General features: G+C 44.4%; 1 protein-coding gene across 1 annotated transcript in view; it reads right to left on the reverse strand.

Moving 5' to 3' along the window:
- Positions 1-21,974, reverse strand: part of CPNE7 (copine 7) — a 37,442-nt gene extending 15,468 nt beyond the window's left edge. The window contains exons 1-8 of the mRNA XM_031950118.1: positions 20,727-21,974; positions 10,209-10,391; positions 9,155-9,229; positions 6,610-6,684; positions 6,219-6,302; positions 2,524-2,613; positions 1,936-2,034; positions 265-351 (exon numbers count right to left, since the gene is read on the reverse strand). Of these exons, the coding sequence (XP_031805978.1) occupies positions 265-351; positions 1,936-2,034; positions 2,524-2,613; positions 6,219-6,302; positions 6,610-6,684; positions 9,155-9,229; positions 10,209-10,391; positions 20,727-20,900 (867 nt within the window). The 5' untranslated portion in view covers positions 20,901-21,974. The remainder of the gene's footprint in view (positions 1-264; positions 352-1,935; positions 2,035-2,523; positions 2,614-6,218; positions 6,303-6,609; positions 6,685-9,154; positions 9,230-10,208; positions 10,392-20,726) is intronic.
- Between the last annotated feature and the right edge of the window lie 534 nt (positions 21,975-22,508).

Raw genomic sequence — 22,508 nt, forward strand, 5'->3', positions numbered from 1 at the left:
ATGAACTCTGAGGGTAAACTGAAGAATAATTTTCTCATTTTCTTCATTTTTCTTGCTTTTTTGCAAATTTTATGGAAATATGTCTTGTATGACTTCATGTGTGTAATTAATATTATGTTGTTTACCTTCTCGATGGATAAGGGAAGGAATGGAGATAGGAAGAAAATTTGGAACTCAAATTTTTTTAATAAATGAATGTTTAAAAAAATAACAAGTGATATTTTAAAAAAGAAAAACAGAATTGTGGATCTCTTCTAGCCTCACCTTCAGATCTGACAGGATGACCACCCCTGAGTTCTTATAGTTCCGTTTCTTTGCTTTGTACTTGGGGTTCACACAGTCCCATTGAACCTAAGGGTAAGGAACACAGGACAAAGATCTGGTGTCTATAATACAGATACCTGTGCAACAGACCCTAGATTACCCAGACAATATAAATCATACACTTTCTAATCCATACACATATAATAATAAACTGTATTAAGGGTACAAACTATTAGAGTATTTCATGTGGGAAACCTAATGAGGTAGGTTTATTTTTCATCTTAGAGTATGAGCTCCTTGAGGGAAGGGAGTATTTCATTTTTATCTTTGCCTAACTATCCTCTGGTACAAAGTAGGTGTTTAATAAAGGCCTATTGAATGAATGGAGGACATAATAAGGAGGAAGCACTTTCTACAATATGCAAATATGCACGTGTCTCTCTTTATACAATGTGACCTGGAAAAAGTTTGAAATCAAATTATTACAAAATAAATCACTCACATATCAGAGAAGATATAAAGGATAATTTCCCTGTAAAAGTAATGATAATCTTGTAAAGTAAATATGACCCCCTAATTTATCTTTTGGTATAAATCTGGTTTTGCAACTATTTGGATTTCTGTAAAGTGGAAACAAAATTACTTATTTAACAAGTTCCATGCAGAGAATCTTAGCTCTCACTAACAAATACAGTGTATCCCTTGCACACAATGTTTCTATCCCATGCATATGGCTTTCCTGGACTCTCTAAGATAAGATACACTTTCTCAGGGGGATGGTGCCCGTGCAATTTGGAAGCTTTGCCATGGCCACCCACATGCACCAAGAATCCTAATTCTCATGTAAACCTCCTCCTTTAGACACAGTGCATTGAACTCTCATGCAGTCAGGTATGGAAACAACAGCACAGTCTTGGATTTTTTTAGATCCCACCATTTTTGAGGTCTTTCCCCAATAGGATACCTTGGATCGCTCTTTGATTCTCCCTTATGTAAAGGAATAGCAAAGACAGATTCCCAATGGCATCAGATGGTGAGCTAGCAATAAAACTCAGGTGTCCTTACTGCCCAGCTGAGCATCCCACCTCCTCTATCTTCTATGCTATTATTTTTATAAATTAGCTTAAACTAGGAAACACCTGGAGATTGGGGGGGGGGGGGAATTATAGCGTGTGGAACATTTCTTTTCCAATTGCTCACATCTTTTTTGTCTCTCTAAGTTATTTTTCAGTCATGTGCAACTCTTTGTGACCCCTTTTGGGGAACCATCCATTATTCTATCATCAGTCCAAACTCTCCAACTTCCAACCCTATTGCAACCCCTCACTCATAGTTTTCCCTTCTCTCTCCCCTACATTCATGACTATCTTCACTACCTAAATACAAACTGATCAAGGAGAAGTGTGAAGAACCATGGAACATAGCAAAATCCTGTTTCACTTTGAACCCAAGTACTCCAACTATATAGTTTGGGGATGGAGAGAGAAGACAGCACATTCCCTTGCTCCCTGGTGTTGCCCATATGTGGAGATGACAAAGGGAAGAGGGGCCAGCCCTGTTCCATCTGGCTCACTCCTGATGACAGTTGTCCCGATGCCAGTACACTCATGGGCCAGCCCTTCAGCTCTTAACCATAGACTTCTTGCTCTAGGTCCACCTCATCCCATGTACCTTATCCTCTTCAAGCGCCTTCTGCATTTCCTCAAAAGTGGTGGAGAACTCGCCAATGAAGTCATGTTTCCCTCTAGAATCGTAGTCCCAAACCAGACACTGGCACAAAACAAAAGCAAACTTTAGCCCAGCCTGCCCAAGGGCATCCTAGGAGAACCAAATCAGTTCTTGCACTATGTGGCCTGCCCATCCATTTCCTCCCTTTTCATCTTTCTTCTTAACATCAAGTTCTCGCTGATCCCAACCTATCCCTTAACCAGAGCCAGAACTATTCATTCTGTGCTACCTACCTCACAAGGTTTGAAGGTATATAATTCCTATTATCATTCCCTGGTCCACACCCCCAAACCCCCAAACCCGACCCCTATCCCACTCTTGGCCATAACCTTGCTCCTAGACCAAGATCTTCTCCCTTCACCACTTGGGATTTTTCTCCCATCCTACCTGTGGTTAAGGGCTAAATTCCAATCCCCAAACTCAATAGAGGCTGGGGCAAGAGGGGAGATGAATTCCTTCTCCCAGATCCCTTCCCAAGAGGGAAGAGGGACTCTTTACCAGCCCCATTCCTCAGATCCCAAGCCTTAGTACCTTAAGAGGCCTCTTCTCTTCACAGCTACAAAGTGAGTTCAGAGAAACTTTGAATGTCTCCCACACGGGATTCAGGTTATTCTTCACAACCTGTGGAAACCAAACAGATAATCAAAGTTTGCAGAGCCTGATCAATGGTACTGACACATTCATCTTCAGGTAAGACCAGTTACTGAATTACTTTTCTCTTTGACCTCATCAAGGTTCCTACCCCCATCCCTGGAACATAACATCTGTATCCAACAGAGGAGAGGAATCTCTTCTGGGAATAACCCTAGTCTTTCCACTAGAGTTGAGTCCTAAGGCTTCAGCTTCATCTTGTACTCAGAGTACTACAGGGCTTCCTAGATTATCTACTCTAATCTTTTTGGCAGAAGAACAAAAAGAGACCCAGAGAGGGAAGTTACTTGTCTAAGATCATAGAACTAATATGTACCAGAACCAGGATATTAATCCCAACCTTGACAAAAGGAAAAGGAAGAGAAGGGGGAAATGTTAATATTTTTGATAGCTTTTGTTTTCATATCACCTTCATTTCCAAACATATCCCTACCCTACACATCAAGCCATCCCCCGTCTCTTTTTAAAGAGAAAGAAATTAGTAAAAAACAAAAACAATGAACACATCACGTGTCTCGGCATAAACTATGTTTCAATCCCAGAATACCCCTAGGTACACTTCTGCAAAAAAGGGGGCAGGGAAATGAATTTTCTCAACAATAACAAAAACAAAGATCTTCTTGACAATAACAGCTGATACAAGGAGTTGGATCAGGCCCCACATTACTGGAGATTTTCAGTGAGTGCTAGAAGATCACTTTTCAGTTCTGGATTTCAAGTCCAAAGGATGGAGGATAAAATACAGGTTCTGCTATCTGAGCACCAAGTCCTCAGTGTCCCGTACTAAGATTGGCCCCTCCTCCTCTCTTGGCTCCCAGACCTTGACCTTGCTCCTAGACCTACCTCTTTGCCTTTCTCTGGACTTTTCTTTCATCCCACCTGTGGTTAAGGGATAAATTCTGATCCCAAACCCAAGCAAATGCCTGGGCAAAAAAAGGAAGTGATTTCCTGTGAGTGACACTGTGAATTAAAGCAGTACAAACCATTTCACTTCATTGACACTAAATCTATGTCTTATCAATTTAACTCTTAGAGTTTAGCAAATAGAATCAGGAGAACAATACACATACTAGAAATAACATAAACCAAAACAGCATAAAAAGGCAATTGGATCCAAACTAATTATAATGATCAATCTTAATCCAAGAGAATAGAAGATGAAATATATGGTCCTCCCCTCAGGGAAGTGAGGGACCACAGATATGAAGTCTATGTCAGATACAGTGACTATCAATGTTGCTTAAAGGTTTTTTTTTTGTTTGTTTTTTGGGGTTTTTTTTGGTCACAAAGTCTGGTTCAATGGGCAGAGGTTACATGAAGGGAAAATTTGTAAAAATAAAAGGCATCCTGGAAACTTAAAAAATAAATAAATAAATAAAACCCATATTACTTTTAAAAAAAATTGTTGCTTCATTTTATAATCTAATAGAGTGAGTATATCATCATTTCCTTTTGTGTGTATATATAATCAATTTATAATAAAAATATATACTTATATCAATTTCATCTTATCAATCATTAACACTAAGAATCTCTTTTTGCATTATATAGTACCATCCTGTGCCATAATTACTATAATGTGCAGGTTCAAATTGTGTGAATGTGGATGTCAAGTCAAGAAACATTTGTTAAGCACCTACTATGTGCCTGAAACTATGCTAAGTACTAAGTACTGTGTGTAGACTTGCATATTCATATGCGTACAGATGCATTTTTTTGTTCCATTATTTCAGTAACATCCAGCTCTTTGGAGTTTTCTTTGGCAAAGATACTGGATGGTTTGACATTTCCTTCTCCAGCTCATTTGACAGATGAGGAAACTGAGGCAAACAAGGTAAATGATATGCTCACTTTCATACAGTTTAAAAGTGTCTGAGGCCACGCTCAAACTCAGGAAGATGAATCTTTCTGACTCTATATACTGTGCTATTAGCCGGCCCTGAACACACACACACACACACACACACACACACACATACATATAAACACATGTTATCCCCAAAATCTTAATTAACTTGAGCTACTTGTTATTTTTAAGTTATTCAAGCTTAAAACTGCCCTAAGATTTTTGGGACACCAATCCAAGTCTTTCTGGTACCATCTACTATCTCATGGTTGCATTCTCCAGTAGAATTATAAACATTATGTTTAAATGTGATGTAAAAAAAAAAAATTCTCAACAATTAGAATTGTGCTTTCATGTGAATGGAGGACCCATATGCACACATACAATAGACAACATAGTTTTAGTCAGTGTGTATAAAGTTTTCCTACTTTGCTTTGCATTACTCTATATATGATTTGTATTCTTTTTGTTGAAACTGGGTGCCAGTTTCCTCCTTCGTACCCTAAGGAGGTTGAACTGGATTGTCTCTTTGATGCCTTCCAGCCTTAAAATCCACTCTCCTTAAGGGATTGCACTGCATCTGGGTACCATTCGTGGCCATTCCCCACTTTTCTAGATTATTTCCTATTTTCTGGTACTACATATAACACAATTAGAGGGGAATTATTTGGGGAATGAGCTTGTGATTTCACTGATCCAAGGAATTCCTAGATCAGGAGCCTTCTTACCAATACAGATCAGCACTTGCTTGGCAATATATAGCTTTAAAGAAGTACCAAGAATGCTTAGAGGTTAAGTGACTTGCCCAGACTATCATATCCAATGTGTGTCAGAAGGGAAACTTGAATCCAAGTCTTTCTGGTACCATCTACTACCTCATGGCTACACTTTCCAGTAGAACTAAAAACCTTATGTTTAAATGTGATGTTAAGAAAACTTCCCAACAATTAGAACAGTCCAATGGGCTGCCTCATGATGAAATGAATTCCTCATCACTGGAAGTCTCTCCACAGAAGCAATTTGGCCACTTGTAAGCCAATATTTCTGCTTGAAGAAATTCCTGTTTTAGTTGGACATTTGAATGGATGACCATGGAGATTCTAGATGACCAATCACCTAGCCTCTCTGCAGCTGCTCTATAAAGTAGAAAATAATGCTATTTGCACTGATCCTATCTCAGCAAGATTGTTGGAAGGAAACAATGCCTTTGTAAACCTTTATGCTCTGTATATGCAATGAACAATATAATTATGGACTATTGTTTCTTCTGGTAAGCTCAGAGTGTTTTCTTCTCACAAAAAAAAAAAATTATTGGCAGCTACTCCAGCCCTCTTTTCAATCCTCATTCCCCAAGAGGCAACCAGTGACCCAGCACTGGCCCTTAGATACTAGCTGTATGAACTTGGGCAAATCTGTTTGCCTCAGTTTCCTCAACTGCCAAATAATAGCTCCTACTTCAAAGGATTGTGGTGATTAAATGAGTAATATTTGTTAAAAGTACTTATCATAGTATTTGACACTTAGTAGGCACCTTATAAATATTTAGACCCCAACCACCTTTACAAGCTTCATTGATATTTGCATCCCTCATCCATGAGTTGACATGTTCATAATCCAGGGAAATAAAATTACATGTATCTGGTATCTGTGGCCATATATTTCCTCTACCCCAAGTGTCCCCCAAATATTTCATCATCATTATTATAGACAATGATTCCATACAGCTCACCTCTGTCCTGTATACCAGCTGCTCACTCTGATCATCATTGATCCGGTAGATCTCCAGGAAAGGATCTGATTTACTAAAGAGATCCTGATAATAGCAAAAGAAAGATACAGTTAATTCCCCAGTTTTGGGAGGAGATGTTGCAGTGGAAATATTCAGGAGACAATTCATTTAATCTTTATGGGCTTCAATTTAGAAAAACTGAAAAGAATAACACTAGGTTCTCTGTTTTTAAAACTGGTAGCTTAAAAGAAAATTAAATTAAAAAGCAGCAGCTTAGGGAAAAAAAATTTAAAGCAGTTAACTTTTGATAGGGACCTATGACTGAACTCTTAGTGCTTCAGGAGCTCCTTGAGAGCCAGCCCTGAAGGAATTTCTGCTCCTTTTCACTTACCTTGTCATCAAGTTTCTTGGCCCGGAAGGAGAGTTCCACATAACCATTATTCCCAGAGATTTCCTCTGCTATCACCTGGGGAGGATGAGAATGTTCTAGATCATAAGGCTCTGTGCTAAAAGAGAAATTCCAGATCTTCTTATTGATTTTCCCTATTTTTATGGATTTGCCTTTAGAGAACTATAGGGGTAGATTTTCCACAAAGCTCAGCCAAGCCAACTGGGTCCCACAATCATAAAAAAGCAAGTAAATGGTACATTATTGGGAGAAGCCTCCAGACACTGGCTAGGGTGGTAGAGGGAATACTGTTCACTGGGAGTCAGACCAGCTCTGTTAATAAGTAGCTATATGATTATAGGGAATTTTCTTCACCTCTCTGACCCTATTTTTATCATATGTAAAATGGAGATCACAATGCCTACTCTGTTTAATTTGAAGAATATTGTAAGAGTCAAATGAGAATGTTTCTTTAAAAATGCATTGTAGAGTATAATTAACTATGCAAATATGCATCAAGAACAAGTGGAGAGAGCCTGGATTTGGAGATTCCCCTTTAACATTTTTGAGCCATGTGATCATGGGAAAGTCAAGCAATTCTAAACTCCCATTTTTTTCACTGTGGCACCTAGCTCAGTGGTTGTGAGGATCAAATGAGGTAATGTATTTAAAGTGCTTTGTAATCCTTAAAGCTTTATATAAATGTGATTATTATTAATGCAAGGGGTTGTCCTCATGATGGTTATTAATTATTAATGAATCACATTCCAATGATGTTAGATCTTATTCAGTTGCCTCATCTCAGAATGAAGATGATCTGCTGTCTCAAAGGCTTTGGGTACATCTCACTAAGCTGAATGTCTATCACCAGGGTGACATAGTTGGACCTTAACTTAGGAAAAATCACTTTGGTGGCTGAATATAGGATGGATTGGAGTGGAAAGAGACTTGAAGCAGACAATTAGATTCACCAAAAGGCAATTGAAATAGTCTAGAAATGAGGGGATAAAGGTGTGCATTAGAGTTATGGAGAAGAGGGATGTTGTAGAGTGCTTGGCAACAAACTGAATGGGATGGGGGGCAAGGTGAAAAATATTGAGGAATCAAAGAAGACATCCAGATTATGAGCAGGAAGGTCTGGGAAGATGGTGTTGCCTTCTACAGTAATAGGGAAGGTGGGGGGAAAGGGGAAAGTTTAAAGGGAAAGATTACAAATTTGTTTCTACTAAGTGTGGATCACAACATAACATTCTCACTCTTGTTGTTTGCTAGCATTTTGTTTTCTTACTCATTTTCTTTCATTTTTGATCTGATTTTTCTTGTGCAGCAAGAGAATTGCATAAATATGTTTATACATATTGGATTCAACATATATTTTAACATGTATGATATATTTCTTGCCATCTAGAGGAGAGGGTGAGGGGAAAGGGAGGAAAATTTGCAGCACAAGGTTTTGCAAGAGTCAATGTAGAAAAATTATCCTTGCATATGTTTTGAAAATAAAAAGCTTTAAAAAAAAACTAAATTTGGTTCTAGATGTTGTTTAAGCTGTGTACCAGACATCCTTTTCAAAATATCTGAAAGGCAGTCAAAGCTGTATAGATCAGCAGAGAAACGAGCAGAAAAGGTAGATATGAGAATTGGCAGCCTAGAGACAATAATTAAAGCTGGTGAGATCACTAAGAGAAGTAATATGGAGAGAGAAGAGTATATAGGAGAGATCAAGACAGAACCTTGTAGGACACCCACCATTTAGTGGACATTACCTGGATGAGGATCTAGCAAAAGAGAATGAGAAGCAGCAGTGAGATAGAAGACAATGAGAGAGTAGTGTCCTGAAAACCCTTAGGAAAAAAAATAGTTATCTATTGTAGTCAGCCTTTTCAAGGACTTCAGCCACAAAAGGCAGGAGAGATATAGAATACTAATTAAATAATAAACTGATTGAGTAGAGAAGGGTCGGTTTTTCCAAGATGGCAGAGACTTGGGCATGTTTATAGGCAATGGGAAATGAGCCAGTAGAGATAGATTGAAAGTAAGTGACAGAATGAGGATAACAGAAGGGACAGTGTATTGGAGGAGATGGGATGGAATGGGATTTCTTGAACAAGTAGAGGGGTTAGCCTTGGTAAGAAGGGTGAGCACTCCATTATGTGAGACAAGGATGAAAGAAAAGGTGGCAGAAAACATTTGAGTGTTGGGAGATGAGAAAGAGGAGAGAAGAGGGATCATCGGTGAATGGCTTCAATTTGTTCTGGGAAAAAATGAGGCAAAGTTCTCAACTGAGAGGAGGCTCTATCCATTATGCACAATGCATCTCCTGAAGTAGCATAATTAATAATAGTAATAATAATAAATAAGGTCATGTTTCTATTGGGTACAATCTCCTGGGTCTCCAAACGAAGGTCTCAAGGAAAGATGGGTGATAGATGGAGTTGGCAGCTCCCAGAGAGGATGCTTCAACCTCGGGACCTTTGTGGAGAAGCAGATGGTGAGGGGTAGAGGAATAAAATGCAAAAAAGGACAAGAGAGAATAGGGTCCCCATACCGTGATAGTGGATTTGCCAGCATGCTTGCCATTTTTAAGGAGCAGGGCTCTGGTCATCTTCTTTTGGGCCACAATCTACAGAGAGAAGAGGAAGAGTCCCATTGGTGGAGAGAAACCAGGTTACCCTGCTCTACTGCCTAATTCTCTTATCTCTATAACTTACAATTTTATAATATCAGGATCCCACAGAATCTCAGAGATGGATAGAGCCTTCTGGGTCATGTCATCCAATGCACATCCCCTTACAGAATCCCCCAGAGAAGCAACTAAGCATCTGGCCTCTGCCTAAGACTCTTGTGATGGGGAACCCATCTCAAACTGCTCATAGGCTTTTGGACAGCTCCAATGGTTAAGAAGCCAACCAATCCAGCTGAAATCTTCCTTGCACAATTTCCGCTCTCCCATTGCTCCCTTCTGGAGCAAAGCAGCACAAATCAAATCCCCCTTCCATAGGAGAGTCCTTTAAATTCTTGGAAACAGCTGTCATGTGAATCTAATTCTATTGGGTTTACTGTTGTACTTCTCTCTCCAATTAGGCTCTAAGTGCCTCTTGAGTAGAGACTTTGTTTTAGGCTGATTTCATCCACCACCCCCAGGGCTGATCCATCCACACTTGTAGCTTTACCCTCAAGGATGGGGGGTGGAGAGGTGATAAAGCACCTCAAGGAGTTCTCTCTCCAAAACAGGAATTTTACATTTCCCCAAGCACTTCCTAGCCTAATAACCCCAAGGAAAAATTTCAAGCAGAGATTGCAGATGCTGTCAAGGCATAAACCTTGGGGATATGGCTTCCAAGCCAAGAAGAGTTAAGGAGTCCCTCAAATCCAGTCATGTCGCCCACAACATCCCAGGCAAAACAAGATACAACTTTTATGTCTGGGGTAACAGTAATGAGACTTGGCTCTCCACAGGAGCTCTCTTCTGCCTCTTGAGCATCCCTCTGCCCTTTGGCTGGAGCCGGGATATTCCCCTCATCCCTTTGGTGATTCTGGTGGCCCCTTACCCCGTTTCACCCTTAGTCTGCTCCCAGAATCTAGGGACAGGAGGTGGCTACCTGTCCCAAAGTGCATTCCATGCCTCCCAGGAAGTCATCATCCTGGGACCCAATGCTGCAATGTCCATGAATGTCGTAGGCCTCAAAGCGAAGCTTCTGCACTTCCTCAAAGTAGTAGTCCAGGGTGAAAACCTTGGAGAACACTGGATGCAGGCTGCTCTTGATAACCTCCGTCCTGTCCACCTAGAAGGAGCAGAACACATTGGAGCAGGGCCAGCCTTTTCCTGCAAGTCCCCAGGCCCTCCTCCAATGGCAGGCAGTCCCCCAAAGGGGTCTCCTGATGGCTGGACCAGGTTTTTTTCTTCCTTGACACTCATTTCTTTTCTGCAGGAACATGAGCAGATTCAGTGTCTTCTAATTTGGAGGAAAGAGAAGTATCAACAGGGGCTACTCATAAAGAGAAGAGAGAAGTTACTATACCTGGGCTCATAAGAATAATGGCTCATAGGATTTGGAACGGGAAGGAACCTTAGAGATTTTACACATTTTACAGATGGACAAATCAAGACCCAAAGAAAAGAGCTCATCGAAGGTCACAGGGCCCAGAATCCAGATGAACCCAAGAAATCTGGCCAAATCAAGGGCTTTCCCTTTACAATACTCTGCTTCTCACAGCCTAACTCTGATACTTAATTTACTAGCTAGACAATGAGAAGAATGTTGAACTTTGGAGTCTGAAGAACATGAGTTCTTGGACACCTTTTTCGGTGTATAAAGCTGGGCATATAAATGTATATTTTAATGTATATATATTATATTATATATAGTTATATTATAATGTATTGCAATGTAATAATAATAATATTGTATATTAATAATAATAATGTAGCATAATTATAATGTATTACATTGTATATAATTATACATAATTATAAATGTATAAATCATTTAACCTCTCCCAGCCTCAGTTTCTTCACATGTAAAATAAGAATAATCATACCACCTACTTCTAATGCTGTGAAGACCAAATGAGATAAAACATTTAAAGCGACTTACAAACCTTAAAGTGTAATAGAAAAACTACCTATTGTAGGTATTAGCTGCGCTTGGCTAACATATTTAAAGGGCAGCTTCGGAGCTCAGTAAAGACAACACTGGCCCTGGTGTAAGAAGGGCCTGAATTCAAATATGGTCTCAGATACTTAAAAGCTGTGTGACCTTGGGCAAGTCACTTAACCCCATGGGCCTTAGTTTTCTCATCTTTAAAATAAGCTAGAGAAGGAAATGGCAAATCACTACAGTATCTTTGCCAGAGGAACCCTAAATAAGGTCATGAAGACTCAGACTAGACTCAACATTCTTTAATTCCCCCCAACTTGTCCCAATATTAAGCTGGTTTGGGTTTATTTCACAGGGATGTTAAGAAGATAAAATGAAGTCATTCTATTTGAGAATGCTTTCCATAGGTGAGGAGTAAAACAAAGCTCCCATCCCTCTTTTTCCCTCCTTCCCTCCCCACTTCTGAGTTCCCCAAACCTGCACCTCCCAAGCCCCAGCCTCTAGAGTCAACAGAAGTCAGGATTAAACTCTCCATCGGCAGCCCCCACCTCTGGGCCAGTATCCTTCCTTCTCCTGCTCTCTCTGAGAAGATGAAAGACTTTCCCAGTTCTGGTAGCTCCCAGCTCAGCACAAGCCCTGGGAATTAAATTGGGACCTCTCACTCATCTCTTCCTGCTACTTCCTTCCCTAATGATGCCCTAGCACTAAGCTTCCGTGCTCAGAATAAGGTAGAATTAGAATATAAACTCTTAGAGGGCAAGGACTGTTTCAGGGTTTTGATTTGTTTGTGGTTTGGTTAGTTTTGAGGAGAGTGGGAGACTTGTTTGTTTTACTTTGTATTTTTAGAGCCTAACACAATCAGGCACTTGGCCAGGGCTTAAGAAATGCCAGTGGGATGAAACCATTGGAGGCAGAGTGGTCGGCAAGAGAACTTAGCAGAGACTCTTCTACCACATCATTGTAGGGATGATCCTGAAGCAAAAGCTTTTAAGGACCACAGACTGGACCCAAGCCAACCTCTAGCACCTGAAGGTACTAACCTTGACCTTCAAGGGACCTTTCAGCTCCAAAATCTTTCAGCTGCAGCCATTTCTAGCAGTATCTACAAGGGAAGCAACTCTACCCCCACCTCCAGACACTAGCAGAGCAGCCACTAGAGCTTGGCACTGGATATGGCCCCAAATCATCCAACTTTCATTTGGCTCCTTCTGGAAAACATGGGAAAAAAGCAATCTGATGCAAAACTCTCTAAAGCTTCATAGTTTTCAGGAAGGAGAAACTGCTGATAAACCCCTAGCCTGGGATCTCCACCCTGGACAGTTTGCCTCTAAGAAAAAGTCCAATAAATTTGCTCCTAAATGGAATCCAGGGTTCGAGAGATGAGAAAGGAAGGAAAAAGCAGAGGAGAATCCACTCTGGAGATTCTGAAGAGGAAAAAAGAGAGAATGCCTTTTTCAACTGAACAGTTCACTCTAAGGAACCTAAATTGAGAGGGATTGACTTAAAGACACCAAATTCACTCAAAGAGCGACTGTCCTTCCTGGGTCCCAACCTGGCTGAGACAGGACCAGAACATCTCTGTCCTGGACTGCTGTATTAGTCTCCCTTCCCTAGACTTCTTAAACCACTGACAAATACATCTCCTAATGTGAAGATCTAATCATTTTGCTCCCTTGCTCAACAGCCTTCACTGGCTCTCTCTTGCTTGTAGGATAAATAGAAAGTCTTTATCCTACATTTCAAGAGAAAGCTGGTGCAGAAACTCCGTCTCCATTCGCCTCTCCAGCCTTGTTTCACATTATTCCTGTCCTGCATATCTCTATTTCAGCCAAACAGATCATTACTTATTCTCTATCTCCAGCTGAATCATACTCCTCCTTTCTGCCTCTTGGCTCCCCTTCGGTTTCTTCAAGATCCAATTCCGATCCTACCTAAGTCCTGGACCCCTGATTTCACGAGTACAGGATATTCCTAAATTAAGAAGATCCCTCCACCAATGTAAATTGGCATCTTCTCTGTAACTTATACCTCTGAAGACTTGACTAGAACATTGGAAACTTCAGTGATTTGACCAGGGTCATACAGCCCATATGTGTGAGGGATGAACTGGACCTCAGATATGCTCATCTCTGAGACAGACTCTCACCACTAAGCTGTTTTGGCTCCACCATCACTAAAAAAGGATTCTCTTTCTCAATTCTTCCTAGAGCACTTTGTCTAGATTTCTCTTATTCCCCTTATCATATTTGCCCTTAAATTCTGCATATTTGTGTGTGTGTATAATAATCAACAAGCATGTGTCCACACTTCCTGCCTCAGCATCTCATAATGCAAATTATAACTTGAGAGAAAAATCCCTAAAACCAAATTCATGTTAAATCCCCCTTGTCAGTTCAGTCCTACATTTATTCAACACTTTTTTTTTTTTTGCTGAGACAATTGGGGTTAAGTGATTTGCCCAGGTTCACAGGGCTAGGAAATGTTAAGTGTCAGAGTCCAAATTTGAACTCAGGTCCTCCTGACTTCAGGTCTGGTGCTCTATCCACTGCATCCCTTACCTGCTCCTATGCAACACTTCTAAGAACAGTATGGCATAAATAATTAAGTTCCCACGGTGTGACTGACAGACACTGTTAAGTGCTTTACAAATTATCTCATTTAATCTATGATCTCATTTGATCATCTTTTGCTAGCCTGGGAGTTCAAAGATAAAAACCAACAATTCTTGTCTTCAAGGAATTTAGTGTGTGTGTGTGTGTGTGTGTGTGTGTGTAGGGGGGTGGAAAATACATTTATTATCAAAACATTTTGAAGTTACCCTGTTTCCTAAAGCTAACACCCAGCAAGCAGGCTGTGTCCTAAGCTTGGTATAACAATAATCTTTTGCTCAGGATTTATCACCCTCAGGCAAAATGGATTGCTTGGACCAGCACCAGATATTCACCGAGGAATTTAGGTCCTTTTATCCTTTGCATGTTCACAAGGCACTGACAAGCACTATCCGCCTGTTCCCCTCTGGTTCTGTGTCCTGCAGGCGGCCATAACCCCCCAAAAAAACCTTGAGACAACGGATGTTCCCATAGGACCCAAGAACGCCTATATTGTCCCAAGAAATGCTAACCATGAGAACTATCCCAAGTTCTAAGAATGATTGTATTGTATTGTATTGTATTATAGTCCAACCCTTTTCATGGATGTAAATAGATCCAGCATCAGGAGCATTAAGCCCTCCTTAGAGATAGGGGAGAATGAGAGAAAGAGAGAGAGAGAGGGAGGAGGTGGAGGAGAAAAGGATGAAGGGAAAGAGAGAAAAAGAGACAGGAAAAGGGAGGAAAGGAAGATGAAGACTCATCTTAATGGATTCTTCTGGAATAAATGGTTTTACCCCAAGCATTCCCAAGAACTTGAAATACAGAAAACACCTTTAGACCTATTGTGCTACAGCTTGAAAAGTAAGGGTGAAAAGAAGGCCGCTCCTTGTCACTTCCCCAGAGGGTGGAAGCCAGCCTTCCTGCCCCATTTTCTAGCTGAACAGAAATAGAAAGGGAGAGACAGGTAGGTGGCCAGCCTTGTACTAAGGTAGATAGTTCAGAGTTAAGGCCTATGGCAGATCTGGACTGCCTGGATATGGGCAGGGACTGCATGGAGCTAAATGTGAAGCTAAGTTAATTTGCAATAGATCCTGGTAGATTTCTTTAGTACCATTTTTAATTACTGTAATCTCATGTATATTACTTCTGAAATTAAATTTTTGTCCTTGAAGATCATTATCTTTGCTTAAATTCAAGATGGATGGAATTGGGCAAGGGAAAGCGGAAAAGTGGAATTTATACCTCCTCTAAGTGATTCCAGGCTTAGGGGTTCCTGACCTCTAGAGGTGAGAGTAGGGTTCAAGTACTAGGAATCAGTCTCAGCAAAAAAGTGACTGGTAACTTTAAGGGCAATTCAAATTCTTCTGATGCAGGTTTGAGGTTATTGCATCATGATCACTGCAGTGAAGAGTACCTGGCTATGAATTGGGAAGACTCATGTTCAAATCCTGGTTCAGATACTCACTAGCTCTGTGATGCTGGCAAGTCATTTCACCTTATTTGCCTCAGTTTCCTCATCTGTCAAATGAGCTAGAGAAGGAAACAGCAGATCACTTCATTATCTTTGCCAAGAAAACTCCAAATTGGATCACAAAGAGTCAGAAATAACTGAAACAACTAAACTACAACAACATCACAATCCTCTCCACCACACAGAATATAGAGATAGCAATAGGTTTGCTTTCCTCTGAGCAGTAAAGGCTGGAGTGCGTAAGTAGGGAGATCTGGAGAGGGGGGTCTTAGATCTTTCCTCTGAATATCAGGTATTTTTCCTTTAAGCAGCATGATGCTACAGGAAGGCTACTGACGGACAAGATACCTACATCTAGTTCTCTAGATGTCACTAATTCCCTTGGATGATGGATAAATTATAGGCTATAGAACCAGCCAGAACCTTAAAGATGACTTAATCCAGGAGGGTCTTAATTTTTTGTCTGTCTGTCATAGTCTCTTCTCTCTCTCTTTCCCTCCCTCTTTCTGCCCCCTTCTCTCTTCCCTTTCCTTCCTTCCTCTGCCCCCGTCTCTCTGTCTTTGTCTATCTCTGCATCTCTGTCTTTGTCTCTGTCTCTGTGTGTGTCTCTCTCTCTTTCTCCAACTCCCTCTTTCCTTCCTTCCCTCTATCTGTTTCTCTCTCTCTTCCTTTTCCTCTTCCTTTCCATCTCTCTCTCTCCCTTCTTCTATCCCTCTCTCTCCCTCTTTTGCTTTGTCTCTGTCACTGTCTCTCTCCCTCCTCTTTATATATATAATTTTTAAATAATCGAAGAAAATGATAAACTTCAATTTGAGATTAGTGAAAATAAAGATGTATTTTTAACTATCCAGAAAGAAAGAATAGTGTACCCAGAAACATGGATAGCTAAGATTCTAATCCAACTATCTTGCTTCCAAATGCAGTGAGTTTTCCCCAAACCCTTCCCCTTCTTCTGTGCCTCAGTTTCTTCACCTGTAAGATGAAAGGATTGATCCTGATTATTTCTAGGGGCCTTTTCGGTTCTATTATCTACAATCCTAAATAAATCACTCTAAGTGAGGATGCTGACTTCCAGTGGCAGGGAACCCAAGTGGAGTAAAGGGTGCCTGAAGGTCCAGGGCTTTAGTTTGGAAGAACCCCAGCTCAGTTCCCTTTACTCCACTGCCAATATAAATCTTGACTCAAGAATAGGGGTTATTTTTGGCATCCTGGACTTTTTGACATTCAGTGAAGCCTATTGATACCTTCTTATGATAACAAATGAATAAAATAAAATACATAGGATTACAAAGGAAATAATTATATTGAAATAAAGACATCCTTTTTCCCATCCAAATTCACAGACCCTTCTGATAGCTGTCCAAATAGACCTGCTGGCGTTATATGGATTCCAGATGAAGAATCCCTGATCTAGCCTAACCTAGACATTTTTTCAGAGGAATAAATTAAGGCCTCAAGAGGGAACAGACTTGCCAAAGCTATAGAACTGGGATTCAAACCCAGGTTCTGTGATAACCAAAGTATTGAACAAGTGAGCTTTCTGCTGCACCACATCAGCCCTTTTCTCCCATGACAGGCTCCCAGCCAACCAGGCAAAGTAGAGCAGCTGCCAAACCTCCCCACCAAGGTTCATCCTACTTGGGTCCCTTTGTTCCCATCTCAGCCATTCAGGCTTGCAAGCTCTGCTATTGCCAGATCCCCTCGAGCCAAGATAACTGATAAACTCCATCATCCTCTGCCCATCTGGACAGAATGTGGCAACCTTCAGAAGGGGTTCACTTTTTTTAAGGGGAGAGTGATGTTTAACAAAGAGATGAATTATAGAAAACAGAACTGGAAAGAACTGTACGTATACTGGAAAGAGCTATACATACATACATACATCCATGTGTGTATATATACACACACAGTTCAAAGTTCCCCTTTTACAGATGAGGAAACTAGTCTCTGAGACTTATACTGATTCACTAAGGTCAGTTAATGGCAGAGTTGAGATCAGAAACTGGGTGCAGCCCTTCGTAGTGAAAGCAGTACATCACACATTTTAATTAAGAAAATCAAAGGCAGGGGTATGGCAGGTAGATATTGGTGGGGAAAGGCCTCCCTGGAGCCAGCACATCCTTCTGAAAAGGTGACCTACTACTCTCTTGGCCAGTTCCACCTTGAGGAAGGCTTAAATTTACTCCATCTAAGCTCAGAAAGAGGATGGGGAACACCAGTTCTCCGATTCACAGGAAAGTTCTCACCTAAACAGAAGTGCAGATCAATTAGTGAAGGAAGACTGTTTCTTAATGATGAGGAATAAGAATAGGAAAGAAGCCTCACTCCATGAGCCAGGAGTGATTCCAAACATCTGGAGCTATCCCTGCCCTACTCTGCTGAAGAATCAGCTATTTCCCCAGCTTTGCTACAATCAGCTAAAATCTCGACAGCCTTTGGAGACCCCTCTCATTTTCTAAGACCTAAAAGGCACAACCTCCCTTTGGGGCACTTTGGTCACTCTGGAGAGCTCCTGGGGGCTAATCGGGAGGTGAAGTTCAGTCATATTTCTGTGCTTCCCTTTCCCATTCCCTACACTCCCCTTTGCCTCAATAAGTTTCTGCTGGGTTTTCTTTTTGGTCCTTCTCTATGCACGGAAATCAACTCCCAGGGGCTGTCGAAGCTACACAGAACAAACAGCCGGCACTGTCGGGGCTCCCAAGACAGTGGCCTGGGAATAGACCGAGGCGCCTTTCCTCAGGACTGCTGGGCCTAGGCTGTCCCCCATCCCTTCCAGATTCATGCCCATGCCTAGTACTGATGCAGTGGGCTCTCAGGCGCGCCGGTGTCTCCCCAGCAACTCTCCTGCCCAAGCTTCCTTTCTCCTGCTTGGAGGCGGTTCTTCTAATCAGTCCTTTTCTTCTCCGCAGCTTCTTCCCAACTCTGTCTCAGCCCTCGAGATCCCGCCCCATCCAGTCACAGGAGGGGATGAGGAAGGAGGCAGAGGATGGATGGATGGATGGAGAGGAACAGTTAAACAAACCGCAGCCCATTAGCGTGGCCGAGCCATTAGCGGACCTGACTGGCGGCTCCTGGGCTTTTGGCTCAGGCACCCCTCGTCTGGGGGCAGATCCCCAAGGCCCACAGAGCCTGCAGTGCAAGCCCACAGCCCAAGGAGGGGCTCAGGAGAAAGAGCCAGATGCCCCAAAGGCACTCGTTTACTTCTGGACAGTGAGAAGGTCAAGGAAATCGAGTGCCTCAGGCACTTGCACATCTGGGCTTTCCAGAACAAATCAGGGAATTCAGGCTCTGGAGAGGGAAGAAGGGCCCAGTAGGTGCCTTCCATCATGCTCTCCCTGGTTCTGCCTGTCTCTCCCCCCATCTGTCCTTTCATCATTCCTCCCCACCCCAACTGCAACACTAGTTCCCACTAGCTAGAGCAGCACAATTTGGGTCTCCTAAACAGTGCAGTTGAACAGAGCCAGTGCTGATTAGCCCAACCCAGAGGAGTCTGGGTAATTAACTAAACTTAGAATGTTAGAGCTGGAAGTTAGAGGTCATCAGATTGAATTCCCTCCTTTTATTTACAAGGCAACCAAAGTCTTAAAGAGGAAAAGCAACTTTAGATTTCCTCAAGATTACACATAGACAAATTGAGTTTGGAATCCACCATGGGGTGGTCTTTCCACAGGATCACTTTACCTTACAACCTCACAGCCTCCTGTTTCCCCCTCAGCCAGGAACAGAAAATAACTGTAGGGCTGCAGGTTAATTCTCCCGTGGTTGGGGCAGTCAAGTCATAGCTAATTCAGGTAGTTTAGGAAACATCACATGCCCTAAACAGAGCTGATTCTAAAAGATCTTTGCCCTCTTTCCTAGACCCCAATTTAAACTCTGCCTTTACTTCTCTTGCTTCCTCTTCTTTCACTGCATTCAACACCCAGTGAAAAAGCCAAGCTGGCCACCCTCCTTTTCCCTCATCCCCTCCATTGAGAAGAAATGAGATTCTTCGTCCTGGTGGCCTAAAGGGAGGGTAGAGCAAGGAGACCCGGAGAATGGCGATTTCCACACAGACTTTTGACCACCACACCAAGAATTTCTCATACCCAAAGCCAGGCTGCCCCAAACACATCTCTCTTTGTCTCAGGCAGGTTTGATTCCATCCTTTAAATATATATATATATATTCCCCAGAGCCCGGATTTCTAAAGCATCAGAATCGAAATTTCATTAAATAAACCTTCATCCTGACCCTCCAGGAAAGGGATTTTCAAGGGTCTAAAGCCACCAGTCTAGTTTCAGTGTGGTGCCCCTAGCCTCAGGAAGGTCAAGAAAATATTGTCCTGAGATCAGTGGGGCACAGGGACCCCGATTGCTGTCATCTGCCAAGGATCAGTTCTGTCCCAACGATCTGAACAGTCCTGGGGTCATTTCATTGGCCACAAAACCAATTACTGGCGCCACGGCCGTGGCTACACTGCTTGGAACCCGAACCAGGAGCCTCCTTGGGCAGTGCGGACACAATGTCCAGCAGGAGGAGGACTTGAAGATTGGCCACACCCTGGATGGGTGCAAGGGCTGGAAAGGGCTCGTGGCTGTGCTCATCCGCTCCTAACCAGCAGCCCCGAGCTGGTGGAAAATCGAGCAACTGGGAAACTGAAAAAGTCACCAGAGCTCTGAGAAGACTGGGAGTGAAAGGAGGAAGGTGGCTCTAAGCCCTTCTCTCTAAGCAGGAAAAGCTGACCACCCTCCTCCATCCCGGGCAGACTCCCCGCCCCCCCCCCACACACACACACACCCTCATCCCCAGACCACCAGACCAGCCTGCCTAAGGCGCACCGACTCCTAGGCACCTTTTCTCTCCACCCCCACATCAATAATTAATTCTCCAATAGAGCGGGCCCAGGGCCCCAGGCGGTACTCTGCCACCTCCCGGCGCCGTAAACAAGAATGGAGGTGTGTCCCTTCATTCTTCTTCACCCCCCAAAAACAAACAAACAAACAAACAAACAAAACACTCGGATTTTAGTCCCTCCTCTAGCTTCTAAGCTGGGTGCAGCATCATTGGCAGGATGGGGAGGAGGGGCGCAGCGTTTCCACTAGGGTACCTAGAGGGAACCAAACAGTCCCCTAGCAAGCAACCTGTTACTGTTCCCGAGCCAAGGGGCACAGAAGGGGGGAGTGTGCAGGGATTCCTCCGCTGGCCTCCTCGCGGCGAATGGAGTGGACCTGACCCCTCCGGGGAAGGGCTCTTCAGTCGTCCCCCTATAAGAGCCTTGACCTCTGCATTCGAGGGGACCGCTGAGCGCCCCTTAACTCCCCGTGCCCGCCGCTGCCCACTCCCAGGTTCGTCCTGAGCTGGGCCACGTTTCCCACTCCCAGCCCGAGCCCACCCCGAGTCCTCCGCCTAGCGCACCGCTCCCTCTCCTCCTCCCAATCTGTCTCTCTCCCCGCAGCCGCCGCCACCGCCGCCTCCTACCTCCACCCACTGGCCCTGGGACTGCATTAGCAACACCACGCTGGGGTCTGACTTGTTGAGCGGGTCGCGGTCCAGCAGATGCCGGCAGCTGAGTCGGAGCTCCACCTTGGAGACGCAGGTGGCGGTGACCACCCCCAGGGCGGCCGGGGCTCCCTGCTCGGAGCCTGGGTTCATCTTCGCTCTGGCCGGCACCTGGCTCTCCCTGGGAGTTCGCAAGTAGATTGGCTTAAAGGAAATGAGGGGGCACGGAATGGGGGTGGGGGGGGGTGGGAGGGAGGCTCAAGCAAGGAGCGTTTGGAGAAATTGGAGATTTCGACGGCTTCCCTGGGTCCTGCAGGTTCAGGCTGGGTATCGCTCTCCCTAAAAAAAGCTTGCCACCTCTTTGTCCTTTCCGTATATCCCGCCCCCCAGGACCCTTCCAACTCCGCGGCTGGGGGCTGGGACAGGGCCGTTCTCTGAAGCCCCAGGCAGGGGGTGGGATGGTAGGTACTAAATTTCCCCTGGGAAAAAGAGAGGGTCTAGGGAAGATGATTCATTGGGAAATGAAGCAGTGCCCTGGGTAGTCCAGAGTCGGCTTCTCTGGTTGGCTCTGCTTTGAGTCCTCTCTGTCCCCTCCCTAGAGGCGCGGAGCCGGCGCCCCAGCTGCTAGGGGCTCGGAGTAGGGGCTAAAAGAAGACACCCCCGCCCCAGAGAGCGGATCTTCAAAGTGGGAGAGAAAGCTGCCGGAGAATCCGAACCTCCTCGCCGGTTTGGGGCCCCGATCGGGCGCGAAGTTGGCAGCGGGAGCAGCACCACGCAGTGCCCGGGCTAGCTCCGGGCAGGTGGGATGGAGGGCAAGCCGCTAGCCAGCCCGCTGCCGCTGGCCCCGCAGCTCCCCGGACGCGCCACCGAGGGAGGCGCCTGCTCCCAGCCGGCGGGGCGCAGCTGGACCGAGGGGGCTCGAAGCGGCCGGGGCTGGCGGAAGGCAGGGCGAAGGGGTGGGAGTAGGACGGTGGAGGATTGGGAGAACAATTCTCCGGAGGAACTGAGGGAGGGATGAGGGACTCGGAGCTGCTCCCCCTTCTCTCTGCCTCTGCGCCAGGGGAAATGGTGGCCAGTCCCTAGGCGCGGCCCCGGCTTCCCATTCATACCCACCCGGGGCGGCGGGCACACGTGGCTCGACGGGCAGCAGCGCCCGGCGCATTGGCTGGCGGGCAGGGCCCCTCCTCTCCCTCTTTCCCTCTCTCGTCTCTCCCTGTCTCTTCCTCTTCTCCCTCCCCCTCCGCCGGTACCGCCGCTGCCGCCGGGATTGCGGGAAAGAGGTCGCTGCAGCCTCCGCCTGGTTGGTCAGCCTCGTTCCGCTCAGGGAACGACCCGCGCCCCCGACTCCGAGGACCAGAAAAACAGCCCCACCCCACCTCCCCCGCGCCCAGTTTAGATGGCAAGGACTCTTTTGGCCCAGGGCGCAGACATCGTTCTGCTGGGTCGTAACAAGACTGACATTCCCACAGGTAGCTTGTGTGCCAATCTTGGTGCCTCCCGGACCGGCTTAGTCCTAGGAACCCCGCAAAGGGTGGGAGGGGGTGTCAAGGATGGAGGAAAAGGCAGCCTCCTTTCCAGATGTCCTCGGAGAGAGCGCCTATTGTCTCCACGGCTTCCCTGTAGCGGGGCCTGTCTGAAGTAGGTCCACCGGGAGCTAGTGCCAGCCCGGGGAAGGCCCATATCCCTCCCTCTGAGGCACCAGTTCTTCAGCAGGGACAGCTACCCAAGTAAACTGGCGGCAGCGCCCTGTCCCGGTCTGCA

This window comes from Sarcophilus harrisii, chromosome 2 (genome assembly GCF_902635505.1).
Source record: "Sarcophilus harrisii chromosome 2, mSarHar1.11, whole genome shotgun sequence".
Classification (NCBI taxonomy): Eukaryota; Metazoa; Chordata; class Mammalia; order Dasyuromorphia; family Dasyuridae; genus Sarcophilus; species Sarcophilus harrisii.